The sequence below is a fragment of the Protopterus annectens genome, chromosome 10.part0, assembly GCF_019279795.1.
Source record: "Protopterus annectens isolate FY-2018-M chromosome 10.part0, PAN1.0, whole genome shotgun sequence".
In the NCBI taxonomy this organism is placed as follows: domain Eukaryota; kingdom Metazoa; phylum Chordata; order Ceratodontiformes; family Protopteridae; genus Protopterus; species Protopterus annectens.
The window spans coordinates 1566802376-1566826737 of NC_056744.1; the positions used below are offsets into that span (position 1 = coordinate 1566802376).

Sequence of the window (24362 nt, forward strand, 5' to 3'; positions counted from 1 at the left end):
TATCCCAGTTAATAAATCAAATAAATATAGAAACTGCAGATAGAAGTTTGTTAGTATTAGGGTTGTTTTTCAAGCATTTGTATAACATGTCATGTGTGCAGGTCAATTATATGACTGATCTGTTTCTCTAATGCATTGCAGAAAGCTATGAGAACGTTGTTCTTCAAAGGCCTGACGTCTCAGTGAAAGGAACGATGGACTCAATAACTATGAGCTGCACATTAACTAGTCATCAGAATCGCACACAGATACAGGATGTCTCCATAAAATGGAAACGCATGCATAAAAACGGAATACCAGCAAGCTATAACAATGACAAATATGTCCTTCCTGAAGAATTTCAAGGACGTGCCTATGTCAGGTGGTTTCAGCATAATCTCACCAGTATTTTTCATATTTGTGATCTCCTTGTAAGTGACACAGATGTTTACAAGTGCCAAATAACGTTTCGAGTATCAGATCACTTGGAAACTGCTGAAGGAAATGGGTCAAGTCTCACTGTAACAGGTCAGAATGTGAATATTTTATGTTTCAGAAAATATCATTGTCATATATGAAGTAAAAAAATGTAGTCCATTATTGCAGAGCACTCCACCTTGAGCAAACTGATCTGCAGTTTATAGAATAACTGTCAATTTGCAACAATGAATAGATGATTAGTTAGCTTTGTTCCACATATCTTATTAACGTCTTTCTTGTTACTCAGACCAAGAACTTAAATGCAAGTGTTACTCATCAGGTAGGTGAGTAAAACAGCACCTCTCAGCTTTCTGGTTTTCTTCCATGAGTAAAGTCATTCCTTTAGGATAGATCCTTTAAAAATTATATCAAATCTTCTGTAATGAGTTAGGTGCATATATGTTTCATATCACATATGCAGACCACTGTTTGACAGTTGATTGGTGATGAGTAGCAAACCTTTACTCCAGCTCACACATCCCAGTAATAAAATAATAAAAAGGCCTTAACTGCTTTTTTTTCAGTCTGGAAATCCAGGCCTGACTATTTCAGCTGCAATTGGAATCTAGTACTTTTGTTGTGTGAAAATTCTACTTGTTTACTGGTACAATGAATATAGATCCAGTGTGGTATCTCATTTTTATGTGCATCAGAATCCCCATGAGGAAGGGTCTAAATGGAGAGATGATAAAATCCAAAAAAGGAGAGAAGTATTGCTGGAGATGAATTCATCCTAAAGTCTTGGTGAGTACCTTCATCACTGTTTTTCACAAAATCTCACCAGGACGACACAGATATATAGACTGTATTTTATATAGCATATTTCATGGACAGAAGTAGGTTAAAAAATAAAGAAGATAGCTGGGTGCACCAGTCCCAGGATAGAAGTGCCCAATCCTGGTAAGCACACTGATACAAGGATTGGAAAAAATGACAGTATAGAACCCTCAAGACACAGAAATATTCCTACAGTCCCAGGGGGAGTATGGCCCCCCTGTGTAGAAGGAATTAGCAGTCCTCAAAAATCACAAAAACTGATAGGCCAAAAGAAAGCCATACAGATGACAGAGTCGATTATTGAGGATAAGAAAGAAATTATGTATAGTTACTATTATGCAAGAAGCCCATAATTTCCAGAAAAAAGATATACAGAAAGATTAAGAGAGAAATTAGAGGAAAGAAAAATACTTCCACAAGAAAAACTGTCAGAAGATTCATTAGTATAACAGATCCATGAAAAAAACACTATATAAACCAAGACACATTGAGCCATTACCAAGACACCTTGAGCCTTTACCAAGACACCATGAGCCATTTGGAAAAAGAAGTGACTGAGGAAGTGCAAAAATTTAAAGAACAAAATTTAGAACATCTGAAGGGTATAAAAGAAAATATGGACATGGGAAAGAAAGGGTGATCTGATATGGTGTAATATTTATACAAAGGCAAAAGCCAAATTAATCAATACAAAAAAGGCAGTCCCAAAGATATTCAAAGAGAAATACAGGCAAAGACATCCAGATACGGAAAATTTCACAATAAAAAAAAGATCACAAAGAGGGAATGTAGAACAGAAGATTAGTCAAGTAGAACTTAAAAAAAATTAGAAGCTGAAGTTATAGAATATTTGTAAAGTGAAGAGTTCGGTGTAGAAAGTCTAACACAGGTTATATCACAGTATCATGGAACAACTAGTCCCCAAAGTAAGGAGAAACAAGAGGAGCAGGAGACATCTGAAGAAGAAATGTGGACATGAGAAAGAAAAATAAATTTAATATGGTACAATATTTATGCAAAGGAGAAAGCAAAATTAATTAATGCAAAAAGATCAGCACCAAAGATATTTGAAGAGAAATGCAGGCAAAGACATCCAGATATGGAAAATTTTATAATACAAAAAATAAGAAAATAAAGAGGAAAAGTAGAAAAGAGGATTAGTAATGGAGAAGTTAAAGAAATACAAAATGATGTTATCGATTACCTGCAAAGTGAATGATTTAGTGTAGAAATTTTAACTTGAATAACAGCACAATAGGATAGAGCAATGGACACCAAAATTAAGGAGAAACCATTGGAGTGGGAGGTGTCTAATCAGTTGACATATGAAGATACTTTGGAGCCTCCCACAGGAAACCAGTACAAATAATAAATTGGAGCTATACAGCAAGGGAAAGAACAGAAAACTGTGGCAACTCTGACATAGTCAATGTCGTGGAGTGATAGGCCAATGATTTTGCATATGAAAGAGCAATGGATGACACATGGTGAAACTGAAGAGAACGTGGCACAGAAGATGCTCTGGAACATTTTATAGAATGCCCGCAAGAAATGGAAAACAAAGAATGTGCCCTCAGTTTAGAAGAAAATTATCTAACAGAAGAGTTTATTGATTTAATAGAGATAGATAGACATATCAAAATCATTGAAATAAATATTCTTAAATAAAACCTAGAAAGTTAGACGTTTAAGAAAACAAATGAACACAGTAATTAGGACTGACCATATAGATTCACATGATATAACAGAAGTAAATAGGATATATTAAAGTGCAGCCAAATTAATAACAGATAAAGTCCTACTATAAGAACACAGGATAGTAATAGAAAGGAAGGGCAGAAATTGAATGTAACCATGAAAGTATTGAAAAGAGAAAACTATAAAAGCAACTTAGACAAGAATTCTCACTGTTAGAAGAGTATAGAAGAGGGAACAGATTAACAAAAATACTCAGAAAAATAGAAGTGATAAAAGCAATGTGCAGATCAGGATTTATTGTGCACTATCGCAAATCATCATCATCTTCTTTAGGCTGTTCCCATTAGGGGTCATCACAGTGGATCATCTGTTTCCATTTCCTCCTGTCCTCTGCATCTTGCTCTGTCACACCAACAACCTGCATATCCTCTCTAACCACATCCATAAACCTTATCTTAGGCCTTCTCTTTTCCTGTTACCTGGTAGCTTCATTCTTAGCATCTTTTTCCCAATATACTCAGCATCCCTCCTCAGCACATGTCCAAACCAATGTAATCTTGTTTCTCTGGCTTTGTCTCCAAACCTTCCAACCTAGGCTGACCCTCTAATATACTTATTCCTGATCCTGTCCACCCTTGTCACAACCAGTTTAAATCTTAACATCTTTAACTCTGCCATATCCAGCTCTAACTCCTGCCTTTTCGTCAATGCCACTGTCTCCAACCCATATAACATAGCTGGTCTCATTACCCTCTTGTAGACCTTCCCTTTCACTCTTACTGGTTCTTGTCTGTCACAAATCACTACTGACACTCTTCTCCACCCACTCCATCCTGCCTGTACTCTCTTCTTCTCCTCTCTTCCACACTCACCATTAATCTGAACTATTTATCCCAAGTATTTAAACTCATTTACCTTCACCACCTCTACTCCTTGGATCCTCACCATTCCTCTATTCTCCCTCTCATTCACACACATATATTCTATCATAGTCCTGCTGACCTTCATTCCTCTTCTCTCTACAGCATATCTCTAGCTCTCCACGGTCTCTTCCACCTGTTCCCTACTCTCACTACAGATCACAATGTCATCTGCAAACATCATAGTCCACAGGGACTCCTGTCTGATCTCATCTGTCAACCTGTCCATCACCATTGCAAATAAGAAAGGGCTCAGAGCGGATCCTTGATGTAATCCCACCTCCACCTTAAACTCATCCATCACTCTCACCACAGACCTCACTGCTGTCACAGTACCCTCGTACATATCCTGTACCACTCTTACATACTTCTCTGACACTCCCAACTTCCTCATACAATACCACAGCTCCTCTCTAGGCACCCTGTCATATGCTTTCTCTAAGTCTACAAAAACACAATGCAACTCCTTCTGACCTTCTCTGTACTTCTCCAACAACACTCTCAGAACAAACATCACATCTGTAGTGCTCTTCCCTGGCATGAAACCATACTGCTGATCACTAATCATCATGTCCCTTCTTAACCTAGCTTCCACTACTCTTTCCCATAACTTCATGCTGTGACTGATCAATTTAATCCATCTGTAGTTACTACAGCTCTGCACATCACCCTTATTCTTAAAAATCAGTACCAAAACACTTTTTCTCCATTCCTCAGGCATCCTCTCACTTTCCAAGATTTCATTAAACAATCTGGTTAAAAACTCCACTGCCATTTCACCTAAACACCTCCATGTTTCCACAGGTATGTCATCTGGACCAACAGCCATATCATTGTTCATCCTCTTCATAGCTCTCCTTACGTCCTCCTTGCTAATCCATTGCACTTCATGATTTACTATCCCTACATCATCCAACCTTCTCTCCCTCTCATTCTCTTCATTCATCAACCCCTCAAAGTGCTCTTTCTATCTGCTCAACACACTCTCCTCGCTTGTGAGTATGTTTCCCTCATTATCCTTTATCACCTTTACTTGCTGCACATCTTTCCTAGCTCAGTCCTTCTGTCTAGCCAATTTCTACAGGTTCTTTTCTTAATGCTTAGTGCCCAACCTTTCGTACAACTCTTCATATGCCTTATCCTTAGCCTTCGCCACCTCTCTCTTTGCCATGCACCTCATCACCTTATACTCCTGTCTACTTTCTTCATCTCTCTGACAATCCCACGTCTTCTCTGCCAGCTTCTTTCTCTGTATACTCTCCTGTACTTCCTCATTCCACCACCATGTCTCCTTGTTGTCCTTCCTCTGTCCAGATGTCATACCAAGCACCTTTCTAGCCATCTCTCTTACTAACTCTGCTGTAGTTACCCAGCTATTTGGTAACTTTTCACTGCCACCCAGTGCCTGTCTTAACTCATCCCTGAACTCCACCTCACAATTACCCTTTTTTAATTTCCACCATTGGATCTTTGGTGCTGCCCTCACACTCCTCCTCCTCTTATCGCAAATAATAAACTAAAAATAACAGCACAGGCAGAAAAACTTAGAAGATTCAAAATAAGCAATTTATTGATATCCCAAAAAAAGGTTTATAGAGAACTGGGAAACAAGGTAAAAGGAATTGAAAGACCACCAAAAAAAGAAGAAAGATACATTTTGAAGAAACATCTATGGAAATCCTGTGGAACATAACAAAGATTCTAAATGGATAGAAGAAGTAAAAGAAGGAATAAGAAGTTAAATGTACAGGATATAAAATGGGATAAAGTAACTGCCAGAGAAATTCAAACAAAGTTAAGAAAACCCTTTAACTGATAAACCCCAAGCCCAGATGAGGTATCTAACTTCTGGTTAAAAGTATTAATATCTTTGTATGAAGATTTAGCACTATTTATATGCACAACCCAAACAGACACCAGCCTGGCTAACACCAGGAAAAAGAATGCTCCTACTTAAGAGTGAACTTGCAAGCTACCCTAAAAATTATAGACCAATAACTTGCCTTCCAATGAAGTATAACTATACACCAAAATTGCTGCCAATAGATATTATAGTCGTTTAGAAGAAAATTCAATTATGGCACTAGAACAAAAGGGTAATAAAAGAAAGTCATATGGAACAAAGGATCATTTGCTGTTAAATAAGGTCATGGTAGAGAACTGTAAGAAGAGGAAGAACCTAAGTATGGCATGGAAAGACTACAAAAAAGCATTTGACAGTATCCCGCATTCATGGATAAAGAGTGCTTAAAAATGTATAAGATACACCCTACACTAATAAACTACATCGCAGTGGCCATGAAACAGTAGCAAACCACTTTGCAGTTAAGCCATGATAAAGGACAAAGGACAAATTATTATTCCATGGATAAAAAGTCTAAGGGGGATATTCCAGGGTGACTCTCTGTCACCGCTGCTCTTTTGCCTTGCCCTTAACCCATTAAGCCATCTTTACTTCTCATCTTCTCTTTGTAGATGATTTAAAACTGTGTAGCTCATCAAATGAGGAACTGAAAGCACAACTGCAAATAGTCAAAACTTTTTCAGACGATATAAGAATGTCATTTGGTCCTGATAAATGTGCAAAAGCAACCTTTAAAGAAGAAAAGCTGCAGCACCAAGAAAACATCACTTTGGGACAAGAATATGACATATAAGAACTTGAGCAAGAGGGAGTGTATAAATATTTGGGAACTGATGAAGGATCAACAATGAAACATGAACAAATACGAATAAAGCTTAGTAAGGATATTTTAGAAGATTTAAATTAATCCTGAAAACAGCCTTGAAATCTAGGAACAAAGTTCAAGCTATAAACCAATTTGCTCTTCCTGCCTAACTTAGTTTCAGAGTGATTGGCCCCAAAAGGTGTTGCATATATTAGACAGAAAAACAAGAAGGATGCTTCATCATCATCAAATGATTTATAAAAATCATTGCATACCAAGATTATATATTCCCCGTTCCAAAGGAGGTATGGGCCTCCTTGAAATTGATTACATGTATAGATCTGCAATTGTGGAACTGCATACATACCTGCTGATGTCACAAGACCCAAGCATAGTGAAAGTTTGGAAACATGAGGAGAATAAATCTAAGATGAATGTCCTGCTTAATCTAGCAGAAACATATTGGCGTCAAGCTTGAATGGAAATCAAACCAGACGTAGATAAAAATTAGGCAGCAACCAAATGTGCCAAAAAACAAAAGAAAGAGTATAAGGTGAAGGATTAAATAAGAAGGCAAGAAATGTGGAAAAATGCATAAATATGGTTGCAAGTATAGAAAACTCCTGGAACAACCTCATGTTGATTGGGATCGAACACAGGAATGGTTAAGTAGAGGCAAATTCAAACCAAAAAGATGAAAGGTTGATATTGACAGCCCAAGATTGTACAAAGTCCATTGAACATGTGGGAGAAACAAATGTAGGTTTTGTAAAACAGAATTGGAAACAGTTGCACATGTTCTTGCTAGTTGTGACAGACTAATGGCAGAAGGACTGTATACTAAAAGGCATAATAATGTGGCAAGACTGTTGGACTGGGGATTGTGCAAACACTGGAATATTGAAGTACCTGAAATATACTGGAAACATGAGCCAAAAGCATCATAGAGAATGATGAAGTCTATATCACATGGGATCACCCATTACCAACAGTTCAAAAGATAGATGTGAGAAAACCAGATATAGTGATCCATGAAAAGAAGACAAAAGTAGCACTGATAATTGAAATTGCTACACCCAGTGACTAGAGTGTCCTGCGTACAGAGAGACACAAAGTCAGAAAATATCAGGATTTGCAGGCAAATATCAGGATTTGAGAGCAATGTGGAAGAAAGATACCCAGAAAGTTCCAGTAGTAGTAGGAGCAATGGGTCTTATAAAAAAGAATCTACAATCGTATTTAGATATGTTACTGATACATTTAACTCTGTACAAAATGCAGAAGGAGTCATTACTGGGTAAATTGCGGATACTGCGAAGAGCACTTCTGGCTAACAGCAAAGACAGAAACAATACTAATTTCATGAACTTTAATCATACTTTGACTTAGGAATGGAGTCCATTCCCATCATGGTATTAGAAACCCAAAAGACTTGGAAAATTTAAAAAAATGTTTAAAGGACTCCAATATGTATACTCTGGAAGAAAAGAGAATGGCATGTAGCCAGCAACATTAACACTCAGATGGGCAAAAATGGACAACAAAGTAGTCCAGTGGTATGCAAATAAAAAACAAACCCCAATATTTCTGATAATAAGAGCTCTTATTCATATTCTTCTCCATGAACATATATTAAAAGAATAAACTAGTTTGACAAGTGATTTTGCACCAAGTTATAAGTATCTAAAGTTAAATTAAATCTTTAATCGTGTTATTATATGGATGTTTGTGCCAGTTTCGAATTATTTCCTTTTTTTTGTAACTCAGCAATATGATTCTGTTTTACCAACTGTTTTTGTAGCACTTGATGGATATAGTTTATATAGTTTTGTTAGAATTTTTATCTACTTACTTTATGGTTGTTGTACATTCTCAGTGACCGTTTTGTTTTAAACTACTTTTATAATACTGTAATGTTTATCTGTCAAATTGAATATTTATATAGTATGGAAAAATAAAACATTATTTGAAAAAAAAAGTCACTGTCTCAGAGGTTTATGCATTTGAAATAAAAGTGTATTTTCTACTTTTGCTGACTTATTCTCTGATTACTTGCCTAACCAAATGTTAAGTTGTGGCTGCAACTGAAACTATTCTGGCCCAGCACCCAATAAGCATAAGAGCTCATCCTGCATATCGTGCCAGCTAGTGGCCAAGAAAGTGTGCACATTTGCATGTGCATGCGTGCACACACACACACACACTGACACCCACAAGATAGATCTCACATGTAATGCATTCCTGAAGGCAATTCAAGGAATCTCCTCCTGGAAAAAGGCATAAGACTGCTACTTTAAAAGTAAGATGAAGCAAATTTAAATTGCATAGCCTCTTGGACTAATAATTCAACTACTGGTTTACTATATGAACTGTTAGATTGTGTCTGTTTTCAAGATTTTAATGGATTACTTTTTTAAGCTATGGCGACAACTATTTCAAAAAGTGTCTCTCACTCGCCTACCCCCCCCCCTTTGTTTTTTTTTTCTTTTTTACTATGGTTTAGTCCATTCAGTATGTTATTGCATAGCAAAGCACAGCACAAACTGTACTGTTGACAACGTGTCCTGATATTGCAGCTAATTACACTGCCTCTTACAATAATTTCGAGTAGCTGATATAATGTAAGCTTCAATGACATAGTGGGATATGAACACCTTGAAAAAATATTTTCATTTCTCCTAAAGTACTACATACCTCTAGTTATTACAAGTCTTTTATTTAAACAGCCTTATGAACCAGATTTTTTGATCTTGGAAGACAAGCTAGGCGCACTAGGAATGCTACAGTGGAGGTAGTTATATTTCAATAACTAAATGAATATTGTCTCTTTTTTTTTCTTTTTGATGTTGACAGTCTCTCAGACATAATCTGGTTTTAACAACTGATACAATATGGCATTATTGTCAGTAGCAGATCCAGGAATCTGCAAAAGGGAGAGGGGGGGCGCATATGTTCACTGTTTTCTGGTCAATGATTTAAGTGTTGAGTGTCTACTATTTGTGCAGACATCATGATACACATCAGTTCAAAGGGGCATATCCATCTCTACAGTAATGCAACCCTTATCTCGGACTCCACAAGCAGCTTAGCTTGTCAATGAACTGCTGTGATCTCCAGTATCCCCACCACAACACAGTGATGGTCTTGCCTCTAGCATGTCCCACACAACCTCACTCCTAAAGAGAAGCCAGCAGGAGCCTTAAGCCATTAAATGAATGGGAGTTAGCTGGGATGTACTTGGAACTTTATCCCACTGATACATTGAAACTGGCACACAGTGGAACCATTTAATGGAAGAAATTATGATAGTGCAAAAATAAATAAATAAATAAAAGTCAAGGGAAACTGTGGCTTTAAGTAACACACACCATCAGGCATAGGTAACCCTTCTGTTTTTCTATATCATTTTGCTAAAATACTGCTACGGACATGTGGTCACAACAAACAAATTACAGCTAATTTTGCTTGATCTTTAAACAGTCAGTGCACAAATTCAGTAGTACAGTACAGTACAGCACTAGTGTAAAGAACAACCTAGAGAACATGTCAAACACTACCCAGTGGAGTGATGCCACCCTGCTCAGAGCCACTGCAACTTGCAACCAGAAAACAACAAAAGGTTCAACCAACACAGACATACATACACACACTGTGGAATCAATTCAACATGAAAAAGCATTTTTAGGCGATTGCAGAATTGTAATAAAAAATTAAATGGAGTGGGTTCCCTTGTTCACAGTTTCCATCTGCATGCTTGATAACATACTGCACATCACAAGTGTCAGTAGTACAGCACTCATTCACACACACACACACACACACACACACACACACACACAGAGAGCGAGAGAGAGAGGTAGGGGGAGATACATATATTTATGATGTTTCTGTCTTTTTATTAAACAAACCTCAACCCACTAAAACAAATGTGGAGATGCAAAATTATGACAGACTGAAAGTTACTTGTAGTACTTAAACAAACAATAAAGAAAACAGAATGCAGATGTCAAGAGACCACATTTATTAAGCAAAAACAATTAGCATTTAGCTGCTCAGTTTTTCTTCCTTGTGTTAGTCAAAATCTTTCCTTCATCCAGCAAGCCACCTCTGAAATGGTAAATATTATACCGGATAATATGTTCCTACTGGAGCAACCTTCCATCTGTTATTATTTAACCACTGAACCTCAATGAGTAATAACAAGGGAAAAAAATAAAGTTGTGCACAACACTTTTCAAGCCACCATAAACATTTAAATATTTACCACTCATTTCAGTTTTTCAAGCTTTATAAGACAGGCACTGGGTGGCAGTGAAAAGTTACTGAATAGCTGGGTAACTACAGCAGAGCTAGTAAGAGAGATGGCTAGAAAGGTGCTTGGTGTGACATCTGGAAAGGGAAAGGAGGACAAGGAGACCTGGTGGTGGAATGAAGAAGTACAGGAGAGTATACAGAGAAAGAGGATGGTGAAGAAGTGGGATTGTCAAAGAGATAAAGAAAGTAGACAAGAGTATAAGGAGATGAGGTGCATGGCAAAGAGAGAGGTGGGGAAGGCTAAGGATAAGGTGTATGAAGAGTTGTATAAGAGGTTGAACACTAAGGAGGGAGAAAAGGACCTGTACCGATTGGCTAGACAGAGGGACTGAGCTAATAAAGATGTGCAGTAGGTAAGGGTGATAAAGGATAATGAGGTAAATGTACTCACAAGCAAAGATAGTGTGTTGAGCAGATGGAAAGAGTACTTTGAGGGGTTGATGAATGAAGAGAATGAGAGGGAGAGAAGGTTGCATGATGTGCGGATAGTGAATCATACAGTGCAGTGGATTGGCAAGGAGGAAGTAAGGGTAGCTATGAAGAGGATGAAGAACGGAAAGGCTGTTGGTCCAGATGACATACCTGTGGAAGCATGGAGATGTTTAGATGAAATGGCAATGGAGTTTTCAACTAGATTGTTTAATGAAATCTTGGAAAGTGAGAGGATGCCTGAGGAATGGAGAAAAGGTGTTTTGGTACCGATTTTTAAGAATAAGGGTGATGTGCAGAGATGTAGTAACTACAGAGAGATTAAACTGATCAGTCACAGCATGAAGTTATGGGAAAGAGTAGTGGAAGCTAGGTTAAGAAGGGAGGTGATGATTAGTGATCAGCAGTATGGTTTCATGCCAGGAAAGAGCACTACAGATGCAATGTTTGCTCTGAGAGTGTTGATGGAGAAGTACAGAGAAGGTCAGAAGGAGTTGCATTGTGTCTTTGTGGATTTAGAGAAAGCATATGGCAGGGTGCCTATAGAGGAGTTGTGGTATTGTATGAAGAGGTCAGGAGTGTCAGAGAAGTATGTAAGAGTGATACAGAATTTGTACAAGGGTAGTGTGACAGTGGTGAGGTCTGCGGTGGGAGTGACGGATGCGTTTAAGGTGGAGGTGGGATTACATCAAGCATTAGCTCTGAGCCCTTTCTTATTTGCAATGGTAATGGAAAAGTTGACAGACGAGATCAGACAGGAGTCCTCGTGGACTATGATGTTTGCAGATGTCATTGTGATCTGTAGTGAGAGTAGGGAACATGTGGAGGAGACCCCAGAGAGGTGGAGATATGCTCTAGAGAGAAGAGGAATGAAGGTCAGCAGGACTAAGACAGAATATATATGTGTGAATGAGAGGGAGGATAGAGGAATGGTGAGGATGCAGGGAGTAGAGGTGGTGAAGGTGGCTGAGTTTAAGTACTTGGGATCAACAGTTCAGAGTAATGGTGAGTGTGGAAGAGAGGTGAAGAAGAAAGTACAGGCAGGATGGAGTGGGTGGAGAAGAGTGTCAGGAGTGATTTGTGACAGACGAAGTACCAGTAAGAGTGAAAGGGAAGGTCTACAAGAGGGTAGTGAGACCAGCTATGTTATATGGGTTGGAGACAGTGGCATTGACAAAAAGGCAGGAGTCAGAGCTTGACGTGGCAGAGTTGAAAATGTTAAGATTTGCACTGGGTGTGACAAGGATGGAGAGGATTAGAAATAAGTATATTAGGGGGTCAGCCCAGGTTGGAAGGTTTGGAGACAAAGCCAGAAAGGCAAGATTATGTTGGTTTACACATGTGCTGAGGAGGGACGCAGAGTTTATTGGGAAAAAGATGCTAAGGATGAAGCTGCCAGGTAACAGGAAAAGAGGAAGGCCTAAGACAAGGTTTATGGATGTGGTGAGAGAGGACATGCAGGTGGTTGGTGTGACAGAACAAGATGCAGAGGCAGGAAGAAATGCAAACAGTTGATCTGCTGTGGCGACCCCTAACGGGAGCAGCCAAAAGAAGATGAAGAAGAAGTGGAATTAAACTGTGTAACAAAGGCCATAGCTTACTTTAAACAAAAGGCTGCCTTGCATCTGGTACTAAACTGAGAGGTTAAATTTTTTTGATCTCCCATCTTTAATGAAAGCAAAAACATTTTGAAATAATTACATCTCATTTTCTTCTGAAACTGTCTGTAGGGTCAGTGAAGAATAAAAGGGTCAGGAAAGAAGTGATCCCTGATGGAAGGCTCTCTCTGTAACTTTAGGTTCTTAAAGTGCATACTGGAAGGGCTAACAATCCTCAAAAATCTATAAACTTAAATGGAATTTATCCCAGCTTTACTGCTGTTGGTATTTCTCTCAAAATGTCAGCTTTCATGTGTGGACTATACCATGTAAAAACAAATGTGATGGTAATAGCAGAATGTTAATATAGTTTGGCGGAGGTGCTACAAAATCCTGAAAGCCCAAAATCCTGAAAGTTCAAAATACTGAAAGCTCAAAATACTTAATCTCATAATACTGAAAACACATAGGATACCAGCACTTACTCTATTCCAGCACAAATACATACAGAAACAAATAAAAGACAAGCCATATTACTCTTCTCCAAGTGTAAGCAGGGGGCGCAAGCCCCCTTGCACCCTCCATGAGGGGGCAGCACCCCCCCACACCCATGCCACTTAAATATATCAACTCCGAGATTGAACTTAGTGTAGTGAAGTGCAGTCTTGGAGTTGATATATTTAAGCAGCAGGGGGCATGGGGGGGTGCAGCCACCCACATGGGGGTGCATAGGGGCTTGCACCCCCTGCTTATAGTTGAAGGGTAATATGTTTCTGTATGTACAGGAATTTGCAGGTGGTCATGGAAGATCAGTACTAGATGTGCTTAGATAGGCTAAATGGAGAGGAAAGAAGGATAACAATTGGAAGGGCCACAAAAATACCTCGCTAAGAGGATCTTAAGCCTTAGACACATGCCCTGTATGGACAGACTCAAAAAACTCCAGCTATACTCTTTCTCTTATTGCCTACTTAGAGGTGATCTCTGCTTGGCCTACAAAGCCATGTCTGACCCAGCGCTACTACATATGCTACACCTAAGGAAATCTCAATCCCTCCATGCCACAGACTCCAGGGACCTTAACTTATTACCACAATAAACAGAACATGCTGGAGGGACAGGTTCCTAACACAGAGAATTCCCATACTCTGGAACAAACCTCCCATTCACGTCAAGCAGAACACTTCACTGGCTCTTTTTAAGAGAAATCTTGATGAGTGGGTGGGCAATAGGCAGTTCACCCTGGGGATCACATTAGTGGCTTTGCTTAATGGGGCACTGGGAACTAACTTTGGGTGGCATGATGCCAGGGAATCTTTTTGGGCTAGGCTTATATAGGCTCCGGGGCCATTAGCTTATTACACACCTATGAACCTATGAATAAGCATGATAATACAAATGACACACTAAACAGGATCATCAACTATATTCACATATAAAGAAAGATCTTCTATACTTAAACACTTATAGCTCCATCTAGTCTCTGTCTACATTCCTTCTCTTCCCCATTATTTCTCTCTATCTCACTTTCTCATCTCCCCACTCCTCTCTCTTGCTCTATATCTATATCTAGCTATATATATTTATGTGTGTGTGTGTGTGTGTGTGTGTGTGTGTGTGTGTGTGTGTGTGTGTGTGTGTGTGTGAAATTTATAGATGAATATTAGGCTAAATGCCTTGATGGACCATTTTAAGCCTAGACAGTAATTATAGGTCAGACTCCTTACTATGATACAAGTGCCTTACCAATACAATGAGCTTATTTAGTGCAAATTAACTCCTATTAGCATTGTGAATATGCAAATCAGGTATCAACTCATTATCATTCATGAATCACACAATTTGCAGGTAAACATGGTATAAGGACCTACTGGATGCCATGTACATGCACTGTCAGTATAAGAATGAACATTAATAAGTGTTGCTTGCTAAGGGCTTGCAAGTGTGAATAGTTAGCATTACATAGTTAAATGACTCACACTCCTGTTACTTTGATGTACACTTACTGAGAGTGTGTCAAAGAGAATAGAGTTACCAAAAAGGCAAAGATTACATTGACTGACTTAGGAAATAGCTTTTATAACAATTTTATTACTAAATGCTTATGACCTAACTGTACATCTGTGTAAAAAGTTGTCTGAAATTCAATTTAATTAAATAGGAGTTAAATATACAAAAACACATTCTCAAAATAAATCCACGTGATATCACATTTAAGATAGAAAAGCCTGAAAAAGAGAATACTACACGGAAAAGAAAGGAAAACACTGTGGTATTGAATACATTTGTTATTGTTGTGACAGGAATTATTAGTTTAACTGTCCTATTCCTCTGCACATCTACTGAGAAATTACAAAAGACAACTGTGAGAAAATGTTTTATCTTGTACCCTCAATGTAAAGTGATACAATGTCACAGTTTAAGTATGTGTAATCTGCTTTCTCTTCTTCATAATACGTCTATGTGTGTAGCAAATAGTGAAAGTAATCTCAAATGTGTATGCCATGGTTTCAAGGTTCAAATTTAAAAGTGCTGTTTGTATGAAAGTAGTGATGTTTAATGTGCATATTTTCAGGTTATAAGACAACAAATGAGAAAATATCTCAAAAATAAATTTAAAATCATTTTATTTAATTTTTTTGTTTCATCCTTTGCACAATTATTGGCATTGCACTCTGTTGACTGTCACTCACATTTTAATTTGGAATGCCTTTGGTAGAGAAAATGAGTCAGGAGCCATTGTGCAGCCGTCAGCACTCTGGACAGTACTGAGTGAAGAAAATGCACCTGACATTTACCTATCCCTGTGGCACAATGTGAAACTGTAGTGAATTTGAAGAAAGAGGTAATGTAGGTTGGAAACCCAGTTTACAGATATTTTAATGAGAGGGTCAGAATAAGTATTGTCACACAATTTCCTTTACTAATGTAACATTAAATAAAAATGACAATTACAAACATGAATTTGGTAATACAACTATCATTAATGATTGCTATATAACTCAAATATTATGAGAGTAAATTATGTTAAACAGAGAAATGATAATAGTAAATGTAAAGTGCACAATATGTCATTAAAATTACTATGACTCATCACATATACTAATTACACGTGTAGGACAGTATATTGTGTAAATTATGTATGGAATGTAACTCAACTTGTATTATTCAGGTCATGCAACTCCATGCATAAGAAATGTATCTGCAACCACGACTGCCTTTTACATAAAAATACATTAACATTACTAGTTAAAGTAACACACACATACAGGTTCATAGGTCCATAAGTGTGTACTAGGCTAATGGCCCTGGAGCCTTTACAAGGCTAGTCCATAGAATTGCACTGGCATCATGCCACCCGACGTTAGTTCCCAGTGCCTCTATCAAGTAGAGCCACTGGAGTGATCCCCGGGGTGAAGTTTCTATTTCCCATTAACTCATCAAGATTTCTCTTGAAGAGTTGAAGAGGGCCAGTGAGGTGCTCTGCTTGACATGTATGGTAAGTCTATTCCAGAGCATGGGCAGTCTCTGGATTATGAACCTGTCTCTCCAGCATGTTCTGTTGATTGTGGTAATGAGGTTGAGGTCTCTGGAGTGTGTGGTGTGGAGGGATCTGGATTTCTTTAGATGTAGCATTTTTAACAGAGCTGGGTCAGACATGGTGTCTTTTAAGTGTATCCCCACTCAGACTGAAATTTGTATAACTCAGCTTATGACTTCAAAAAGTAAGTTCTCTTGTTGCATTAACAATTAATAAGCAATAGTTGCCATTTTAGCTTTCCTTATTCTCATGGTTTTGATTGCCATGTGGTATTGCTACCTTACATTTCCTTCCCTTTATTACATTAGTAGCAGACTTTTTCATATTTCCTTACAAAAGTGCAACCCTGCTTTAACCTGTCAGTACTTACAGCTTCACTGATTGATGATGCTGTCTGCTGAAATCTGGTTCAGCCCACTCTGTTCACCCTCACTACTCTTGGGCTCACTCCACTTCCATACCCTGCCCCCAAATTTCACCCACCCCCACTATGCCTAAACTTAACTCTAACAAGCCACTCTCTCCAAGTTACTCTCTAGCAATCAAACACCACTACATGTTTATCACACCCACATATAAACACTCACTATACCTTCTTACTACTTTATAACCACCTACTTCTATCATTCCTTCTTCCAATAGCCAATTACTTCCTACCTATGTGTATGCCTCACTATACTATTATACCAATTTACAAAATACCCCTATTCCCTCCCACCTTAACTCCTCCCTAATCTCACTCTCCTATCACCCCTGCTATAGTACTTCCTAGTTTTTCTACCTTCTATTACTCATAACCAGGTAATACCAGACCCATATCTGCTTGCTTCGAATACTCTCTCCCTTCCTTCAATACACCATAACCTGTGAATTCTACTTCTGTCACACCGATCTACACCCACCTTTCCTATATAACGTTAACACCTCTAATTCTCCCACTAGACTTCATTCTCTTTCTACATAATACCTCTCCTCATAGCATATACCTAAAAATGATAGCATTGTACACTAGGGTCTATATTGAATGATTGAACTTTCAAAACTTCGACTGTCATATGGTCGACACCATATGATCGAATTTTTGAAAGTTTGAACATTTTAACGGAGATCTCCGTACAGCACGGAATGGGAAGATTTCCCGTTACTGCACTGGAGTGTGATCTCAGAGTTGGCATATTTAAAGAGATGGGTGTGTGAGGGGCACCTAAAATGTTCAGGTAGGTTATTTGTATAGTTTATTTTTTTTATTAGATTTTCAACTTTTAAAACTTCGATCATATGGTGTCAACCATATGACACTCGAACTTTTGAAAGTTCGATTATCCAATATAGACCCATACACTATTAGCCTCACCCTGCTTATACTTGTCAACCTCCTAACATCTTAGCAAAATCATCTGCACTATTACTCCTACCACACTGTAACAAATTCTCAGTCCCACCAAACTTTCTGCACTAACTACAAAATTGCCTCCAACCTCTATAACAGATTATATAAGTTGCCTCACTCACAAATGCATTCAACCCCATTCAAAATCTCATACACTTCTTAAGTGCAACAAACTCCTAACTAAGCTCAGCAAAGCTCCGTTTTACTTCACTTCACTACTAAAACTAAGCAGAGATCTCCACCCTAATCCTGGCCCTAGATATAGCCAACAGCCGCCTATCCCCCACCTCATTTACTTGTTCAGGTATTCCAGATTCCACAAAAATGCTATGGTCCATGATCTTCATGCCTTCCTATCTGAATACTCCCCTGACATCACCATACTTACCAAAACCTGGCTAAAACCTGAAATTAAGAACAATGAAATTCTCCCTTCAGATTATAACATACATTGATACAATAGAAAAAACAAGAGTGAAGGTGGAATAGCCATAATTTACAAACAAAATTTAAGATTACAACTCATTGAACCAAACACTTCTGAATTTAGTAACGTTGAAATACTATTTGCCAAATTCAAAATTAACAGCAATAAAAATCTAACAACAATTGCCACTTATATTCCTCATGGTAGTAATCCTAGCACAATCAAGGAAATACTTCACTGGATATCTTTAACTTTCTCACAAGAAACCATCATAATGGGTGACTTCAGTACCAATTGGTACTCCTATAATTCTCATAATCCCACTAATTTCTCCAATGTACATGGCTTTTCACAAGCAATTCAAACTGCAACAGAAACTAAGTCAACAAAAGGCAGCCAATACTAGATTGGATCCTTACCAAAAACCTTCTCTAGCCTTCCATTCAGGTTGCTTCCCCAATAGTATTAGTGATCATCTCCCTACCTACTTACTTAGACATCATCTTAACCACCCCAGACAAAACTTCATCAAACGCGCAACAAAAAGAACTTCAATGCTCAAACACCTATTTCAGTCTTACAACTCTGAGTGGTCACCACTCAAAACTCTACCTCTTGATACTGCCATACACTATTTTTAACAGCACCTTCCTTGATAAACTAAATAGGCTAGCCCCTTGCAGATCTACTAGAATAAGATCCAACTATGCACCTTGGTTTACAAAAGAAACAAAGTCTTCTCAAACAAAAAGACAAAGCCTAGGCAATCTGGCATTCCCCCAAACATCAAATTAACCTGGATCAATACAAACAACTTTGAAAAAAAAAGCCAAGCCTGAAATCAAACTAGACAAAAAATGTACTATATTGTAATACAGCAACAACACCATAACAGTCCCAAAAAATCCTGGTCTGCTATAAATAAACTCCTTCAACCTGGTCAAACATCCACCCCTACCCCTTCCACCTCTAACAATAGTGACAGTGCTGCAGCACAATTCAACACTTTCTTTACAAATTCTGTTCAATCACTTTCCAAGTCTAACCTTTACACACATCCAAATATCCCAGATATTTCCAATGAAACCAGTGATACCTTCTCCTTTAAACTTATTCAAGCTGTCGCCATAAAAAAATACTCTCCAAACTAAAACCCACAACCCTTGCCACAGACAACCTCCCTATGTAATTCCTAAAAATAGCAGCCAATGCCATTGTCTATCCCATCAGTATTCTGATCAACTGCTTTGTCTTAGAGCACTATATTCCCTTTAGCTGGAAAATATCTTATATTATCCCTCTGCACAAAGGTGGCAACTCTGAGTTCTTTAACTACAGCTCCATTGCTATCTTACCACCCCCTTCAAAAATATTAAAAAATGTATCCACATGCAACTTTTAAACTACCTGTTATCCAATAACATCTTATCTAACACACAGCACAGTTTCCGCCCTAACCATAGTACCACAACTGCTCTTTTAAATTTTAATAATACCATAAACCTACATAGAAATAATGGGAAACTTGTATCTTCCATCTTTTTGTATCTATCCAAGCTTTTGATACTGTTTCCCATCAGAAGAGTCTTGAGGAACTTTTCATTCTTTAGCATGGTTTCACAGTTACTTATCTGGCTGTCAGCAAGCTGTCAAATGGTAACAAGAACTTTTAATACTATTGCCTGTCAACATGGGGGTGCCTCAAGGTTCTGCCCTAGATCCCCTACTTTTTATTATTTTTACCAACCAGCTCCATACATCTACTTCCCTAGCCTCCATTGATCAATCAAGATTACTCTACTCTTATCTGCGTGGCACCTTCCCTAAATCAACTTGTCACCATAACACAACAGTCCTTCCAAGTTGTCAAATCATGGCTATCTGGTTTACAGCTGATTCTGAACCCATCCAAAACTAAACTGATGCTCTTTCATCCTAGCAAATCACATGATCCCCCAACTCCCTTCCAAATACATTCCTTAAACAACACCATAATATCAGCTGTAACTCAAACTAAATTATTAGGTGTTCTAATCAACAATAATTTGAAATTCAACATACACCTATCTCAGTCCATCAAGAGGACACATATGAAACTAGGTTCATTGTACAGAATCAGGCTTTCCTGACTTATAACACAAGACATGCAACAGCCAGAACACATCTTCTCTCCAACTTCACTAACATAAGCAAAATTGACCTAGCTAAGCTTGAAATCTGCTATAATAAAATAGCCAAATTCACTACTTACAGCCCATAGATCTAACCACTGCTCTGCCTTACATCAGCTAAACTGGTTAGAACTACCCCATTACTTAACATGCACTCAACTTACTCTTGCTCACAGACTAGTACACCAACCTGAAAAATCCTTGTTCTTCAACTAATGCTTCAACCTTATACTAACACTTGTCTACATTGATTCTCTAACAAATCTTTATTATAAGTCTCCAAATCCAGCAATAAAGCTGGGGACTCTTTCTACTCTAACTACATCTCTAAAATATGGAATTATATCTTTCAGCCCATAATACCTACTGCCAACCCAATTCACTTAAAAAAAACAACTAAGAGCCTTCCTCAGCAACAACTGTCTCTGTTCATGTACCTGTCCTGGTTAGATCCTTTCCCATGTCTATTAGGTCATTTGAATCACCTTACTCTTCTACTACTCCATATCCACCATGTGTAACTTACTTACTTACTATGTTACCTCCTATCCCTCCCTCCTCTTCAGTAACAAATCTTCCTTCTAACTTCCCTTCACATACTGACCTTAACATTTCATCCTTGCCCTCCCTCTCTCCTAGTTTCTCTTCCTTCTTCCACTGCCCTCCTCTACCTCAATCCACCCTTCCCTATTCTACTCTACTCTTCAGTTATTTCTCTACAGGTTACAGGATATACATTAACACTCACACTGTTTGAATTATTATTATGTACTAATTTGACTTTATCAAAATATGAGTTTTACTATATAACATCTTGATTTATGTAACTCAATGTACTTTAATGCTGTATGTATCTTGTGTTTCTCCAAATATTATTAATTGTCTCTGGAGCTTTTATCCCCATGCCTCCACTGAAATGGGCTCTCACCCAGTTGGACTATGCCAGTAAACAGATGTTAAATAAATAAAATAAATAAAATAAAACATTAGTCAGTCTTTCTACTGTGTATATCCCATAAACCATTATGTCCCAGTTCATAACATTTTACTTCTAAACAGCAATGACTATAACAAATATCATAAATTATTTACACTCTATTAAAAAATAAGCACTGAAAAAGCCAAAAAACACCCCAGAGAAGATTCAAGATCTTGAAAATCCCTCTTATCCTTAAAACTTATTTTTACAGGAGGGTAAACCCCCATGCACCCTCTCCCCATGTGAGGGGCACATTCCCACCCTCCAAACTTATATATATATATATATATACCAAATCTGAGATTGCCATACCTTGGAGAAAAGTGAATATTCAAGGAAATGGTATCTCAGACTTAGTACAGTATATACAAGTCCAATCTTTCAGCCATTTAGTCTCCACATTTTAGGACTCGTAGCAGATTCTGACATTTCAAATGGTTGCCTAAATAATTTCTTTATTTAACAGTGGAGTATGTATAAATAAGGTGAGCATTACACATGGCCAGGTCTCACAACCATATTTCATACTTTCATTGTGTTTTGATGGAGCCATTTTTATGCTTGAAATGTGCAAATAGAGCTGCCAAGACTTTGTGTCATTGTGCACAGGAAGGTAAATATGAGGTCTGATTTGGGCACCAATTCAGACACATAGTTCTAGGTGTAGTTCAGTAGATATGACAGGCAAATGTGAAGACAGTGCACCATTTAGAGCCCAAATATGGTTTGAATAGGAGTTCAGGATATTTGTGGCATTTCTTGTCAAATACTATAGCCATAGGTATCTGCAGGATGACTATACAGGGTCTCAGTACAAGGCTGAGGCTTAAATAGCTTGGGCAAAGCTGTCTTCAGTTCAACTGGCATTCCACATTCTAGTTAACAAAGTCATCACCATTACTGTGACACGAAGAGTTACAAGTGAGACCTCCTGAGCAGATGGAAGGATAAATTTAGGACTGCAAACACTCCTAAGTTGTGTAAGTATAGTGATCCATCTGGAGTCAGGGATATAGCATACATTTTCCAGCCAATATATTTACTCATTATGCTTCCATTTCTTGTCTTTTTCTGTTCTGTACAGCTGCTGAAGATATTTCCCTGAACAGAGAAGGACATCAGGAGTAACTGACTTGCCTTAGAGAGGCATATAAATTTTAGGGCATCAGTCCATATCAGCTTGTGGAGGCATACCTAGCCTTTATATCATGCATACATGCCTGCTCCAATAGCTCTTGAAGATTGCATTAGGCAATGAGTGCATCAACTTAGTTTGTGGGTTCAGTTCCCAGCAGCCAAAATTAGCTAAAATTACAGAATAGAGTGTAAACATTAATTACCGCTATATTAAATTATACTAAGCATTCCACGTTTGTAAGTGAATTTATTTAATTCCAATGGATATATCCAATATGGCATGTTCAAATAACTGTTTCCATATTATTTATAATAGCACTGAGATTGATGTATTTTATGGCATATTAATGTCTTTGCATCATATCTGGATGTGATAAAGGTAAATATAGTTATGTATCATATTTGTTTATGTATGGAAATAATAATGTGACATGGCATTGAGAAGCTGACAGGGCTGGTGCAAGACATCATGGAGAGAGGCCTTGGTGCCCAAATCAGCAGAGAAGAAAAGGTCCTGCATGTCTGCACCTGCTACATAACCTACCCTACCTATCTGACCCGCTTATTCCTAAGCACTTTCCCAGCAGTCCTCTCACTACAAAAAATGGGCACCTGTCCCACAAAAAAATACACCCCATACTTAGCTTATGTGTCTGCTTGTCATACTTGATTGGGCCCAATTCCAACTGACCATACAACATTATTCTGTTATTGTTGCTCAGCCCTGATGTGCTGACTTTGCAAATTCATTATATTGTTTACAAGTCTATATTTATGTTCTGAAGAAGTAAATAGCTATGGTACTCTCCCCAATACCATCTGGCATATTCTGCTATTCATTCCTTTGTGTCCCACCCCTCCTCCATTTTCACCACTGTCCTATCAACCCCTTTTCATTGGTTAAATAGTGCAATCACACACACAACACATGGCCAAATATAGCCCATAAAAAGGCCTTAATTTTTGTCCTCAGTATTTGTGCAGATCTTGGCATCATGCCCCATGCTGAATGATGGTAAATGACATTTTACATCCCATAGCAAAAACTAGTGACTTTTTGTTGCTGCCCACTCTAATCCAGTTATCTTCAAACAGTTGTGCTTAACCCTGCTGCTCTACAGAAATACAGACTGAAAGCTGTATTGTGAGGCATTTATTCAGCTGCTGGATGTAATGTTCACCTTATGGGATGTAAACAGTTGACATTACTGTAATGAAGCCCAATACCTATAGTCTCCTTGCTTTAGTCTTTTGTCACTGTCCATTTAAAGAAGTGATTTTAACATTGTTTACTAAAAGTTCCCATGTCTGTAGATTGCCCTTTTTAGCATAGTGTTAAAGGTTTAAATCCAGAACTATGTCAAAGTGTTCAAAGTGTCATTTAATGTTTTTTAGAGAATGGGCAATCCATAGATCACATCCTTATTGGAGAATGAATGTTCTGCAGCAGGGTATTAATATAGACGTAATGTCCAACTGAAAAAGAGTCCACTGCATCACGGCAGCATATTAAGCTACCATGTAGCTCAGACAGAAAAAAACTAATGGATGCCATTATCTCACCTATGCTAAGCAGTGCTTCTGCTGTTTAGTGAATGTAAAATGTTAAAAAAAAAGAAAATCGAAAGAAAAAGTGTGTGTGTGTATGTGTGCGTGTGCGTGTGCGTGTGTGCGTGTGTGTGAGGTATGCATGTATGAAAGCAGAAGAGACTGTGTGCATGTGTGTGTGTGCGTGTGTGTGTGTGTGTGTGAGGTATGCATGTATGAAAGCAGAAGAGACTGTGTGCATGTGTGTGTGTGTGTGTGTGTGCGCATGTGTGTGAGATAGGGAGAGAATGAAGAGTGAGAGTGAT

The 24362-nt window shown here is 38.1% G+C and overlaps 1 protein-coding gene across 4 annotated transcripts in view; it reads left to right on the top strand.

The window, feature by feature from the left end:
- The window catches only part of LOC122813738, a 244931-nt gene that overhangs the window by 61937 nt on the left and 158632 nt on the right, over nucleotides 1-24362 (top strand). For all 4 annotated transcript variants that reach the window (XM_044086209.1, XM_044086212.1, XM_044086211.1 and 1 more), the window contains one exon: nucleotides 142-507. In XM_044086209.1, coding sequence (XP_043942144.1) covers nucleotides 142-507 — 366 coding nt within the window. The remainder of the gene's footprint in view (nucleotides 1-141; nucleotides 508-24362) is intronic.